Source organism: Ctenocephalides felis, unplaced genomic scaffold, assembly GCF_003426905.1.
Source record: "Ctenocephalides felis isolate EL2017-DRISC unplaced genomic scaffold, ASM342690v1 CF-g0.4_SCAFFOLD_00845, whole genome shotgun sequence".
In the NCBI taxonomy this organism is placed as follows: Eukaryota; Metazoa; Arthropoda; class Insecta; order Siphonaptera; family Pulicidae; genus Ctenocephalides; species Ctenocephalides felis.
In genome coordinates, this window is record NW_020536999.1 from 14,038,259 (window position 1) to 14,054,012 (window position 15,754).

Here is a 15,754-nt window from a genome sequence, read left to right on the forward strand (position 1 = left end):
ACAGGGCAAAGTTGCATGTATCATCGTCTTAATCTTTTATCTTTCTTTAACTTAGCTTTGCTCATGGATTAAGGCATCTTATCGCTTGCTTACACAGATGACACGGTTTGCACAAGTTCTTCGTCCCTTTCTGTCTTTACGCCTGAGGTCTAACGGGATCGTGCGTAGTCGTAGTAGAATCTTCTATCCTTGTTGTACCTGCGCTAGTGTGTATGCTGCATCTTGCTTCCGCGTAGGACCCTATGCTCATAGTGGTATGTGTAAACTTTCTCTTTGGTGACGTCACGCGTATTCTCGTGCGTTGTTGACAAAATATTTACGTACAGCGAATTTTGTAAATAGATTACGAATATTTTGTAAATATATTTCGAATGTTTTGTAAATACATTTCGAATGTTTTGTAAATATATTACGAAATGTTTGTTAAAATAATAATTGTTACATGACTAATATTAATTAAATATAGAATGTTACAACATTTAATTTTTCTTATTCATAATCATAAATTTATTATACATATTCTAATATTGTCTAGGCTCATAAGTAAATTGAAATTTTTGGCAAATGATAGTTTTCATTTGTTTTCAATGCAAACAATGACATGTCGTTTTTTACAATTTTTTCATTTATTTCTACAATATTGCACATACATCCCAGTACTTTATAGTGACACACATCCTAGAAAATTTCCTTAATAAACTTCAGAAAGATTTATCAAAATCCGCATAATCGTTTAGAAGGAGTATACAGTGATTGCTTGTAATTCAATATGAACTTTATATAATACCAATAAAGCTCAAATTGATTCTATGTTGTAGTTAGAAAACGTTTGTATGAGAAAAAGAAAAGGGCTGTTTTTAGGGTTTTCCCGGCAATTATTCGATTTTTTCTCGCCGTAAGAACAATTCTTGGACATCAACGAACATTTTAAAAAAAGAATATGCCAAATTGGTCCAGGCGTTGTTGAGTTATGCGCTTACTAACACATTTTGCAATTCATTTTTATATATAAGATAGAAATATTAAATCAATTTTAAAACAAACCTTTTTCCTCTTTGGTTTCTGTCAACGCTTCTGAAAGTAGCCTCCTGTTGCTGCCCTCTTACCAAATTCTGTTCTACCAAGCTCGGTCTCTTAAATTCTACCTTAATACTTTCCGGATCCACATTGAAATTATCTGCAGGAATATCAAACTGATTAACAACCCTGACTTCAGAATCTTTCACGATTTCAGGTTGTCTTGGTATCAAAGATTCTCTTTGCAAATAAACTGGAGATGATGATTCTATAGAATTTGTTTCTAATGGTTGTCTGGAAGTTGGTTTTGATGATGTTCTTTTTTGAGATGGTCTACCAGTGGACGATGGTGCTGTGTTTTCCACAATTGTGCTCAAAAGGTCCAAAAGTTGAATATCACTCTGGCTAGGTGTTAAGGTTTTTGGTTTTGTGGTCGTTCGACGAGCTGGCTTTGTGGTCGTTGTTGTCGTCTGCGAATATAGAAAATTAGTTGTTTACCTTAAACAAAAATAGTTTGTTTAAACGTACACGTACCTTTGGTTGCCTTTCAGTATTTGCAAGATCCTGTGGTGTATTGCCCAAGTTATTCAATATATTAGCCAGCAATATCTCATCTGGAGATTGTGGTTTGGCAGTTGGCAAATTGTTTAAGTTGCCCAGAAGATTTGAAAGTATTTGTTCGTTCACAATTGGACTAGGCGTTGTAGTTGTGTATGATTGTTGAGGTTTGGGCCTTTCTGTACTTCTGGTACCTAGGATAAAATAAACATTTAACTAGGTAAAAGTGGTATCGTGCCTTAATGCAAATTGCTGGAACTTTCCGTACCGTAATTAAAAATTCGAGCAATGAAAATTAGCAATAATTGTTTTAAATAATTTCAAATAGATATATTTATAATTAATCAGGTGATCAATTTTTAAGGATTTTTGGACCCCCCCTCCCCCTTGGTGATTCGTGGTGATATTCGAAGATACCCGATATATAGTTCCGAGACTAAATTGTAATTTTTTTGTTTTTTATTGAAAATGTTTGGATTTAAAAAAAATCAGGTAAAAATAAATACACGTGATATCTTACCATACCCCTTGCTCCCCCATGTGATATTTTGTGATTGTGAATTTTTTTCAAAATTTTGAAATTTTTTGGAATTTTTTCAAAAAAATTATTTTAATTTGTAATGTAATTTTTTTGAGAATTTGGTAATTTTTGAAAATATCCGCTATTTTGAAAATTTCGAAATATTCTCAAATTTTTGTAAGAAATCGTTTTTTTTTCTATATTTTTCGAAATTTAAATTTTTTTTGAAAATGATAGAAATTTCGAAAATTTGAATTTTTTGGAACCTTAAATTTTTTTGAGTATTTTGAAACTTTGTTTGAAAATTTTCGGAACTACGAAATTTTTTGCAAAACCATTTTTTGCACACCGTCGTCACAAGCTGAAAGTTTTTTGAATTACAATTGCATGACCAATTTTACACCTTTGCGCTCCATACTTCCGGAACGGCGAGACGTGCCTTTTGCAAAAACGCCTCGCGATCGAGTACTAACCGAATATTTTTTCAATAACACAAATCGGTTATTCCATACTGTCGAAAATGTTGAGGACATTTGTTTGAACCATATAAATAAACTTCAAAATTCAAAATCTTGGCAAGAAACCCAGAAAAATTGACACAAAATGTGTACACATTATTAAAATGTTTATAAAATATCTGATAATTTGATGTGCATATGTCCAATGAACATTTTTGACCGCCAAATGGCATTTTTCTAAACTTATTTTAATTGAGACATCATAACCGCTGAACCTGCCTTTCCAAAAATTTGAACTGTTCTTTGTTTAGTCAATACAAATAAAATGTTTTTTGAATTATTCAAATGGAACGTTTCGTTCTCTCAAAAATTGAATTACCATTTTTAGTTTGTTTTGCCCCGTATCTTTGAAACGGCTAGACCTGCCTTCGTCAAAAACTAATCACCACGTCTCCTTATCAATACGAATCGAATGTTTTTTAAATTATTCAAATCGGTTGATCCGTGTTTCCGAAATCGTCGACAATAATTTGTATCCGCACACACACCCGCACATACATACACATATACACAGACACATATTTTGTTTTTTTTCGATTTTTTTGCGATTACTATAACTTGCACTACGGGAAGTTAATAAATAAAATTGACCCCAAAATTTAAAAAAGTGTTAGCGTTAGACAACCCTTAAAAATGTTTTTAAAGTAAAATTTAGACATTTTCATCGAGATGGAAAATGACTAAATTACTAAAATGGCTATAAAATGGCTATAAATGGCTATACACACATACATCCATTTGTTTAGAAGGTTTTGAAACGTGAAGATATATAAAAAAAATATTTTCGATTTTTTTGCGATTACTATAACTTACCCTACGCAAAGTTAATAAAGGTAGTAATATAATAGAGTTTATCTAAATATAAATATTACCTAAAACATTCAACAAATTTGCCAAAACTTCATCTTGACTTGTTTCTTGTTGCCGATTCCTCTGAGTATTTGTTGCTTTCGTGGTTGGATTATCTAAATTTTTTAATAGTTCAGCAAGCAATTCATTATCATTTTGCTCCTCGGTCGTCGTTGTAGTTCTAATGGTTGTTGGTCTGGTTCGTGGTGCTCTTGTAGTTGTTGGCCTTGTTATCGGAACTGCTGTAGATCTTGCTAAATTCTTCAGCAACTCTGCAATCAGTTCATTGTCCACCGGCTCTTCAGTTGTCGTAGTAATTGCTGGCCTGGTTCTAGGCTTTTTAGTTGTGGTGGTTGTAGGTGCAGTAGTCGTTGTGGTTGTACTAGCTGTTCTTCCAATACTTTTTAACAATTCTGCAATAAGTTCGTTGTCAGATGGTTCTTCTTCAGTTGTTGTAGTCGGTCTGTATGTCGTTGTTGTAGACCGTCCTAGATTTTTTAACAACTCTGCTAATAACTCATTATTTTGTGATGTTTCTTCTGTTGTCGTAGTGGTTCTTCTTGTGGTTGTCGTTGTTGGTTTAGGTGTCGTCGTTGTTGTGGTAGTAGTTGTTGTGGTTGTGGTAGGTTTAGTTGTCGTCGTCTTAGGTCTAGATGTGGTTGAAGGTCTGGCTAAAGATTGTAAAAGTCTTGCAATCTCATCATTTGCTAAAGCTTGTTGACTTTGCTTTGTTGTCGTAGTTTGTTTAGCAGTAGTTGCATCCAATTCTCCACCAAAAGTGTTCAAAAGTTGAGCAACCAACGGATCAGTTATATCGAAACCAGAACTGTTTGGCGACTTATTTCTATTATCTATTGATGTCAACAAACGTGCCAAAAGTTCTTCATCACTCGGCAACTTTTCTGTGGTCGTGGTTGATGTTGTGGTGTCTAGAGACCTCAGAAGCTGAGACAATAATTGATTCCTGTCAACTGGATTTTTGGGATCGTTTTGTTGGTTCAAGGAGCCTATCAAGGCATTCAATAAAGCACTGTCTTGTGGGGTCGGGCTGGCTGTTCTTACTTGATTTGCACGCAGAATTGGGTCGTCGTCTAATTCTGAAGGTTTATTTGGTACCCGGATTTGATTTTGCTGTGTTTGATATTTTTCTGTGGTTGGGTTTTGGTTTGCGAAAGTCATTCGGCCACGAGAACGCTGGGTGGTGGTTGTTTTGACTACTGAAACATAATAATTAGGATTAAGTTCTAAAAAAGAGTGCGCGTAAGGTTCACACGCGATTGAAATAAAACTTATTTGCTACTGTACGAGATGGCATTTAAGTAAAAATATACACATCATATAACAATTTTGAATAATATTTATGAGTAATATGGTAACACTCGTGATGCACACATTTATTAGTGTCAACCATTATACACATTTATATAATGATAAATTATAAATTATATATTTATAATAGCATTAAAAATATGTATGAGATATAACAACAATAATGTAATTAAAGTCATACTTCAAATACGACATGATCGGTTTGTCATTGTAATTAGCATTTAGAAATGAACCTTCGTTAGAGAAATGAAGTAATTGCTGATTAATAAATTCTATAATATTCGTTCACACAGTGATTATGTTAAACAACGCCTAAACAAATATTGTTTTTGCAACATCACTCATCCTGTAATAATTGTGTTTGAAGAACTTCATGTAATTAATATTAACATACATTTATTGACTGACGGTATTTTTTTTTACTTTTTCGCTGGCGATATAATCTCATTCTTTGAACAACTGTAATATCAGTTTTGCCTAAAAAATATTTTTTATTTCAATAACTTCAAAGATTTATAGAAACTACCATTAAATAGAAATTATTTCAATAAACTTATGTTTCATACACGGCGCAAATGCTGCATTTGTTTTATTATTTCCATTATAATTATTTACGGGGGACAGCGTAAAATATTCTTTTGATTTAGGCATTTTTCATTAAATCAAGATGTGTACAACGATGTAACTTTAAAATGCTTATCCATCATTTTACGCATACAACGTTGATGCTGGTACGCATACAACGACAGATCTCTATTTACATACGCGACGACTAATCACAATCGACGTGTATAGTAATATCATAGGGAGCGAATGACGAATCATTGGCACTCGACTCTTATCTGCCGTAACGCACTTCCGTTGCATTTGTACGAATTTACACCCTAGCCGCGCCTAAAGAAGTTTTACTTCAGCAATAACAATAAAAAGTTTTAGAAAATATTAATGAACCTTCTTTTCTGCTATCATCCAAACTCTGTCTATCGTAATTTTTTTCTTCGCCTCCGACTGATAGTTCCACATCCTTCACCAGATTCTTGTGGTTTTCTTGATTTCTACCATTAGATCTACCAAGACCTAAAGATTCTAGTAAACCTAAAGCTGCAGTAACAGATGAAATTGGTGGAGTTACTGTCGTTGAAGTACCATTGGAAATTTTTTGGTCGTTATTGGCTAAAACAACTATTTTTTTAGCCAAATTTTTGTCCAAAGGTCTTGAAGTTACTGTATTAGCTACATTGCGCTGGATGAATAAAATTATAAATTTATTTAACATGTGGCAGAAATATTGATAATTCATTGAATTATTTTATTTACCAGATTATTAAGGAAGGCCAAGTCTTCAGCATCTGTCAGTGTCGTTTTTGGTCTTAGAGTACTCAAACCCAATCTTTTCCTCAGAGCAATTTCTTCCTCATCTAATTCGCTGATTGTATTTATTGTTCTAGAAGGTGTTATAATAATTGGTGTTGTAGATCTAACTGGTTTTACAGTAGTAGCAAGTGGTAATTCCACTTGCAATGGTGATCTGCCATCATTTCGTACCTTGAAAAATGATAATTTAATTAATTAATTAATTTATTTATTAACTTCCCGAAGGAGAAGTTTATATTTTCATAAAAAATCCGATTTGCTAATTTTATGTTTTCTTGACGTTTCAAGCCATTCTGAATCGAATGAGACCAAATTTGGAAAAAGTGTGTGTGTGTGTGTTTGAACAGATTTTTTGCCGTAAATCGACGTTTTCTCAAAAAAAAACGGCTGGATGGGTTTCAAAAATTTAAAAACCAATCGATGTATCTCGATGAGGACTATTGTTTGTCAGGTTTGTGCGACAATCGGCCAAGCCGTTTTTTTATAAATCGCAGAAAAGTGAAAAATTTTTCGACAACTCGTTTAGCTTTAAAAATTCGTCAAAGTTTGCAAAAATTAGTATGGTCTTTTTGGCATTTGTCAAAATTAGAACTTTCATCGACGTTTGCTCGAAAACGTCTGAACCGATTTCAGAAATTTAAAAACCATTTGATGTATCTCGATGAGGATTATCGTTTCTCAGTTTTGTGCGACGATCAGCCGAGCCGTTTCTTTGTAATTTGGAAAAAAGTGTTAAACTTTTCGTCCACATTTAAGTTCATACTACAAATCTACCGAGCCGTTTTCTTGTAATTAAGTGTTGAAAAAAAAATTTTAAGCCGGTTTTTATGGATCTTTTTTTTGGCGATATATATCATGGCCTTATAGAACTTACTGAAATATTACGGCCTTACGACAAGTAGCTTAATTTTAAAAATTCATCAAAATTTGAGAAAATGAGTAGTTCTTTTGGCATTTGTTAAAATTAAAATTAGACGATTTACTTGGTATAACGATAGAGCACTTGGTCTTATGAATTTAGTTTATACTAAACAATTAAAGTCCTACAAAAAACTGGCTCAATCATAAAAATTATTGATTTTTGAAAATTTGCTTTTAGAAAATACTCCAAGTTAACGTGTTCGTTTGCTTTCAATGATGTGTAATAAATCCACTCGGAATACTTTTAATCACTCATAAATTAATTTATTTTTTATTGATTAGGTCGATTAATTACACATATCGGGAAGTTCATCTAACTTGCCTCAAGGCAAAATACCAATACCGACTAGTTTTTTTACTTATTCATAAGCAAGCCGTAATCAATAATAATAGATATTGTTTCAGGCTCAATAAGTCAATCTTATTCATAATTAATATTAAATGGAATTATATAATGGAGTAATAATCATTTACCAATAGTAATGAAGAAATATTAGGGATAGAATTTAATACAAACTTGTTTAGGATTCCTTCTCATCAACTCGCTGTCCAAATATTTCGGAATAGTTTCTTTCGTGGTTGTCAACGTTTGTATATTTATATTCTCATCAGTACTTTGATTATTTTTATCAGAATTTTGACTGGTTTCTTTATTGAAACGTCCGCCAATAAAGTCAGGTTCGAAATATATGTTATCAGTACTGCGTGATGTGGTTGTTTTTTCACTAGAAGTTGTAGATCCAGGTGTCAAGTTAACCTTTGGAGGTGATGAAATCACTGATGGTTTGCCTGTGGTGGTTGATGATTTTGGTTTAACGCCATTCCATTGCACTATTGATGGCGAGTCTTTGATAGTTGGGGCTGATACACGGACTTTGTTTGTCTGGAAGTTAGTAAAATAGATAAACAGGAAACTAAATTATCACTTGTCATTTTTACTTACCAAAGGATCGACCTCAAGCGTTAGATATCTGTACGGTTTTTCAGTTGATGCTGAAATCCCTAAAATATCACTAAGAGACGGCAATCTTGGTGTTGTCAAACTCAAAATATAATCTTTATCATCAATTTTACCATCCAGATTAGAATTTCCTGAAAAGACTTTGTCATTATCTACCACTCCGTCGAAATGACCACGGACAGATACAGTTGCTGGAGTTGCAGGAGTTGCCTAGATCATTGTATGATAAAAATTGGTTAATGTAGTTTTGCTTGTTGAGATTACGTGGCATTTTAGTTTGGACGATTTTCAGAAGTTCGTATTTTAATTAAGAAAGGTGGACGTAAAATATGGTAGTAAGAAATGTGGATTCTGGATTGCATCATTTGGTTGCCTTAATGAAAAAGTTATTCAAATGTAAACTGAGTTTTGATTCACAGATGCTACTTGAGAAGTATTGTTCAGTTTGAATCAGAAATATGGACTTTTAAGAAATTTTTGGTTATTACGGTTAGTACATCAACTGCATTTATTTGTCTGAATTTGAAAAATAGTTTTGAAAGAAAGGTCGATAGCAGTTTATTATACAATGTTACAATGTTGAGGCCTTTTATTTGGAAAGTAATCTACTTGAGTGGCTGTATGATGAAGAAATAAAATTTAGTTTCTAGAAAGTCAAACGTGATATATAAAAGGGTCAACTTATTAGTCAATTAAACAATCAGATCAAATCTCGTAAAAAATATCAGAAAATTATGCAAGTAATAACTGCACCATCTAGAATTTTATTATCATGACATTATTTCTTGTTTGTTTATATGTAAAATACGCCTGATCACACGGCAAATAGATAGACATTTTTCTAGTTTTCAATATTAATTTGGGATTATAGAATAAATGGAGGACTTAGAATTGATCAACAATATGGAAAATTTTGTAAAGAATTTACAGAACATTACATTACATTAGGAACTTTGAACTAAAAGTAGAACTTTACTGATTGCAAAACTTGGAATGTTTTTAGAATGGTTAAAAGAAGTTTGGAGTTGCAAAAGAGGATATACATTATCTTCATAAAATTTTCATAACAAATCATTCGAACTTCCGATCTCTATCCAGTATATTTTATTCACACAGTTTATCTATAAACAAAATTAATTGTTACATATATAATTATATACATAAGTTTTAATTGCAAAAAAGCTTCGTTAAGAAAAAGGCGATCATGCAGAGAAACATGCAATATCATGCACAACAGTGTTATGTACAACAGGAAAAATATTATTTACAATATATACATACACAATTTTTTTATTATATAAAAAATGGCCCATTTTCTAAAACTTAGAATATAAATATAATTTTATTTAACGAAATATGATGGTAAAAAACTGCTAGACAACTGCTAAATTACTTTGATATTTCTTCTTTTTTATTATATTAAAGTGCTTATTATAATACAGTTTGTCATTTGACTGTTTTATCACGTTGGTCTAAATAAATTGATCACAATATTTTCACCATTCACCAAAATAGTGGTGATCAATTCCAGTTTTAGAAATTAGGTCTTTGATTTCCGATTATATACAAGTACTTATAAGATTAATACAACACATTTGGTTTTTGTTATTGGTTAATATTTATTTTATTAATATATTATACACATTTGTTATTGTTGTTAATAATAGTCCTGGAACATCGTTATGTAGATGTTTTGTGATCACGTGATGTATTGACATATATAATTTATCAACAATCAGTTAATAATAGTAGTAATATTATAATAAGTAACATTTATATTTGGTATCGTTTTTTGGTAAAAATATGTTATTGGTAAAAAATGTGAATACGAGGTCTGGAACAACATTATGTAGATGTTTTGTGGTCACGTGACGTATCGACATATATAATTTATCAACAATTAGTTGATAATAACAATATTATTATAATAGAAAACATTTATATTTGGTATCGTTTTTTTGGTTGTGTTTGGTAAAAAATTGAATACGATTTGGTATTTAGGTTCAGGCACTAATTATTTGTAATCTTCTGGTAAGCTTCACCAAAGCGATATTTTTCTGAAAATGTATAATTTCTGCTCATAAGGATGCTTTTGTTTTATAACAGACTAATCATCTAAAGTTCTTCCCGAAGTTCTATATTTATTTAGTATATGTATGCTTAGAATCAGCACTAAAGTCTTTGCCAAAATCAGGACTTTTCTTACCTTGATATTGATTTTTACCAAAAAAACAGGATACTTTCGAACCTTGGTTTGCCAAAAATAATGATAGAGGAGACGTCGACTTAGATCAAATCTCGGAAAAACTGGCAGAAAATTAATTTGGGTTTATAGAATAAATTGAGGGCTTAGAATTGATCAAAATTGTGTTAAATTTGAATCTAATGGAAATTTGTATACAATATGGAAAATTCTACAAATAATTTTACTGGACTCTGAGGAACTTCGAACTATTAGTAGAACTTTACTGATAGTAGAACTTTGTGACCTTAACAAAATAGTACACTATGACCATAGATAGTACGGTCAGTTAATAAATAGACTTTAAAAACTCTGTTTTAAGCCAACAAATTGATCCTACGACCAAAAAATTATTGGTTTTGCATTTAGACCTTAGACCTAGTGTGACAACCTAAAGAAAGGCTATTTTTGGGAATTAAAAAAAACTAGTGAATCCATCTATTTAGAATTTTTTGAGGTCATGTATCACAGTAAAATTTTTGGAATAAAATATTAAATATTTTTGAAATGACACGCGATATCCGGCGGCGCCAAAAAAAAGGTCCTCCACTGCTGGAGTGATTGCAGCCTTCTCTGTTCATAAAACCAAAAAAAATAATTTTTTGAGAAGCTCAAACATATTGTCTTTACGATGACCCTCGGACGAACAAAAAAATAAAAAATTGACTAAATGGCGGCATTTTGAAAAAGAGTTAAATTTTTCCCAAAACATTGGTCGCTTTTGGCTTGCCAAAATTAAAGGTATAACCTATTGAAATATGGAAATAAATAAAATTTGATTTTTTGAAAATTTCACACTAGGTGTGCTTATTAAACTGTAAATTTACTTGTCGATTTATTAGATGCGTGCTGACCTTGTATTCACATTTTTTACTTACCATCAGCCTCCAGTTTTATTATGGAGCTTCACAATTATCTTAAACCTAAGAATACGTTTTAACTTACAATTAAGCGTTATTAGTTCAGCATTTAGCGACATACATTTACTTCCCGAGTTAGGATATTAATTGCACTAAATCTAATACCGTTATTAAACCAGCATGGCCGAGCAATATCTTGTCATTCGCATCCAAGGATTTCGAAAAATCTTCCAAATTGCTGCTTCTAACTAAAATATCTATCAATTGCCCACCAAGTAGCAGTTTGTTAGTTGCTTTTCTGACTAAGGCTTCAGTTATACTGTCTATTTGCTTATTTACATTATTTTGCTTTATTACTGTGCTGGAATTGCTCTCCGAAACCATTTCTGCGTGGATGTTAAGGCTGGTTGTGTTATTGTTGTCCTCTAAAGTTTTGGGGTTTCTAAAATCACCTTTGGAGTTATCTATACCACTTACTAACTTGGAATCGGTTTCTTTGATTATATTTACATTACTAAATTTGTTACTATTGTTAACGTTATTTGTTACTTCTAGGTCTAATTTTACTGGTGACTCCGAAGTTACTGTTTTGTTATCAATAAGTTCATCACCTTTGGAGTTGCCTAAATTATCTATACCACTTACTAACTTGGAATCGGTTTCTTTGATTATATTTACATTACTAAATTTGCTACTGGTGTTAACGTTATTTGTTACTTCTAGGTCTAATTTCACTGGTGACTCCGAATTTACTGTTTTGTTATTAACAATTTCTGTGGTTATTATTTCAGTAATGACCTCCACTACAATTTCAGTAGCTGAAGTTGAGTTTTGGTTACTACTGGGTTCTGTACTATTTACTAATGCAACTTTAGTAACGTTATCATAATTTGAGTCAAAATTATTTGTATTATTGTCTAAAGCTAATTTGGCATCTAAAGTAGACTTCGAGTCAACAAAGTCATTTTCTACCATTTCCTCATTAATACTATTTGCTGTGCTTGTTACATCAGACTCTTGATCCTTGTCAGATTCAAAAGTTCTAGATGTAATATTATTGGTTTTGGTGCCGTCGTTTTGCGTTTCTACAAAATTATTCCCAGTCTGTTCTCTAACCCTATTTCTAAGCTTTTCGTACTCATTCATCCTGATCAAATCTGATAATTCCCAAGGTTTGACATCTAAAACTCTTACCGATGTATCGATATGGCGAACCACGGTTCCGTTCGGAAATCTTTTCACGATTGTGTTATTTGGCAGGATGGCGTAGACTATCAGTTGTTCTTCAGAATCTACGTCCAATTGGTCGTGTATTGGAATTTTGTTCTCGGCAGGATCTTTTTCAACGACTGTGCTGTTGGGTAGAATTCCATAAATTACGTAATCGCGTTTTGGAGCTACTGTTGAACTTTGGGTACCAAAGGGTGCAAATGTTGCACGATTGGTGTCTTGGAATCTTGCTCTATAAGTTGTAGTTGTGAATGAATTCGTTGTGAAAATATTTTGTTCCTCAATAATGTTATTGGTTCTTGGTGATGAAGTTGGAACTACTGTAGAAGACTGTACTTCTATATTTTTGCTGGTTGTTGAAGTAGTTTCTTGCTTGTTATCTAAACTCAAAGTTTCTTCAGAATCTAACATTTTTGATGGAAGGTATTTATTCGAACTTGACAAAGTTGTGGCTTCAGTACTTGAAACTTGTTGCGTTGTAGTTTCTTGCTTCTTCTTTAATTTTTCTGAAGTATCAGGGTATGCAGTGGATGTAGTTGTACTTTCCGCATCTACAACTAAAGAATCTTCTGTATTCTTTATATTTAATTTTGATTCATAAACCAAGGTTGTTGTGCTTGTATCTGAATTGGAAGTTGTAAGTTTTAGATCTGTTTTCGAATTAAGTTCTTCAATTGTTTTTGATTCATAAACCTTCGCAGTTGTGCTCAAGCTGGTTGTCGTTGTTTCATCTACAGAGATGTTTGCTAAAGATTTTTCTGATGTCCCATACTGCTCTAGTATAGCTTGGATAGATTGTCTAACTTCTTCACCAACTCTATTATTAACATCAGTTTTCTCCACTTTTGTTAAAACAAATTCTGTCGTCGTCTGTACAGGTTCAAGTTCCAAAATATTTACTTTACCAGTTGTATAAGCGACAACTGTCGATGATTGATTCTCCAAATCATCTACATTTGGAATATCATTCTCAGTTTTAGTTTTCGGCCGAAAAACTGGTGAAATCCTTGCTGGTAAATGAAAGTTGGTATGTTGTGGAAAATACGTGGTAGACTCTGGCAGATTTGAAGGTGTCACTATTATAAATTTAGAATTTGATTGGTCAGATTGAGACAGAGTTGTTTTGTGCATCAAATTGTTTTCTGTGGTTGCCTGTTTTTGGCTCTGGTCAAGATTGTTTGGACCAACAGAATTTGATAAAGATTTTGCTGTTTTATTTTGATGTTGGGTGCGTTCTAGAAGTAGTCTTTGGAGCGTACTGAATCTATCTTCTTCATCTTGATCAAATTGTTTTGTTGAATCTTCAGTAATGGATGAGGTTTCTGGGTTGTGTAAAATTTCAGTTGTGGGCAAAATTTCATCTGCAAGTTTTGTATTTTGCTCGTTATTTATGGAAACTGGCGTGGTGGTTTCAGTACTTGTTTGCGGACTTGTTTCAGTGGTAAAAGGCGTTGTACTAGTTGCAATATTATTAGTTGTTGACGAAATTTCAGATGTTGACGAAATGTTTGCTTCTTCTAATTTGGATATAGCTGTTGTGGTACTGGTTGTAATTTCTTGACTAGTAAAATTAGATTTATTGAATTCTTCTTTGCTGACTGCAAAAATATTAGCAATCTCTTCTTCGTCTTTAGAATTACTGGTATCAGTTTCCAAAGTGCTTATTTTTTGGTCAGTCACCAATACTATCTTAGTTGTAGTAGTCTCAATAGATTTTGCTGTGGTGCTTACAAGTTTTGGATCATCAGTTTTTTCTGTGGTTGTAGTAGTCACGAACTCTGTAGTTGTTTTTGGTGAGTCTGTACTGAATGACACTTTCTCGAATATTTGGTCTTCATAACTTGCATCAGAGTTCTGAGAAACAGTTTTATCTTTAGCAAATCTTTGTTCTACATTTGTAGTCGAATTTAATTCAACCGAAGTTTTAATATTGTTTTCTTCATTTGGAGAAGGTACTACAATGTTGTTCTTTGGTGTTCTCGTAAACGGTGTGGCTGTAATTTCAGTCACAACCCTTTCTTCAGTTATAGTTTCATACTTTTCTCTTCTGAAGTTTGAAAGGAGTTGTGACAATATTGCTACTCTGTCCAAAAGTTCTTGCTGGGAGGACGTCAAGGTTGTAACAGACTTTTCTTGCAATGATTTTCCTGATCTTGAAGATTCTGCTGACACTGTAGCACTCGGAGAAGTTGAGCTTTCGGTTTTTGATAGTTTGTCTTCTTCATCCTCAGTTTGATTTCTGGTTTCAATTGCTGCCACTTTCACTGAACCGTTCTTTTCAATAAAATTTGTATTATTTTTGATCGGCAAATAACCGCGAGATGATGAGATTTTGGTGCGTGAAAAGGTGCTCTGTGCATCTTTGATGATAGGTGCTCTACTTGTGGAAGACTGTGCAGAAGAAGTTCCAGTGGGTAGTTTTCCATCCGTCTGGAAACCAGATTCGGACTTCAGATTCAAAGAATTGGAATGGATTTTATTGATGGTATGAGGTACCGAATTCGGTTCTAGTGATGAAGGGGTAAGATACACGACCACAGTGGTTTCTTCGGGTTTGGAAGTAACTTTACCCAAAGATTCGATTACATTAGTTTTGTTTGCGTCTTGTGATGATTTCAAGTCGTTTTGTACATTGTTAGTAAGAAGTATGTCTGATGTTTTAGTATCGTCAATAGGGTGCGATGGATAGATAGCCACGATTTTAGTCGAGTTTGAATTAGTCAGAGAGTGCTCAGAAAATGATGAATTTGTGATTAAGTTAGTCATAGTGTCGAGTCCGTTTGGTGGTACCTTGTTATTGTCACTACTAGTGGTCGATATTTTGGCAGTAGTTGTACTTTGCGTCAGTATTTCGGACAGGGCACCAAAAATAGACACGGTGACTGCTGCATTGCTCTGGGCCGATTTGGTGACGTCGACTTCTTCCACGGACAATCTGCTGGCGGTCAGTCTGTTTGGCGGGGCTTCGTATTGGTGGTGCCTCGGCGATGAGGAACCATGGTCCTTGGAGGTCGTCGGGAGGTTTTGGAAGTGCCGAATTCGTGTCTGAAAAAAGGGACGCCGCGCGCGAATCGAGTTGGCTGATGTGAATTCAAAGGTTTGGTAAAGGTTGGTCGGATGATGATTGAAAATGATAAGCATGATTTTTATGATGGTCGATTTACTTACTTGCATAGTTGGGCATATAAATTTATGATATACACACTAAAATATTATGATATGTGCAAAAATTATTACAACGTGACATTTATGATGGTACTATTTTTATTTTCTTACCAGTTTGTGCCTATAAAAGTATAAAGAATGAAAAGTTTATTTTACGAATTCTGTAAAAAATATTTCAAGTTAAGACAAGCTTACTTGGCAGTGTCACAA

The 15,754-nt window shown here is 33.0% G+C and overlaps 1 protein-coding gene across 1 annotated transcript; it reads right to left on the minus strand.

The window, feature by feature from the left end:
• Nucleotides 1-1,022: 1,022 nt before the first annotated feature.
• Nucleotides 1,023-15,520, minus strand: LOC113378338 (serine-rich adhesin for platelets-like). The gene is made up of 8 exons (XM_026618879.1): nt 11,315-15,520; nt 8,030-8,257; nt 7,844-7,969; nt 6,109-6,336; nt 5,743-6,034; nt 3,486-4,679; nt 1,552-1,769; nt 1,023-1,487 (listed from the first exon to the last, which is right to left on the minus strand). Exons 1-8 carry the CDS (start codon nt 15,518-15,520, stop codon nt 1,023-1,025), a joined length of 6,957 nt encoding a protein of 2,318 aa, XP_026474664.1.
• Nucleotides 15,521-15,754: the final 234 nt, after the last annotated feature.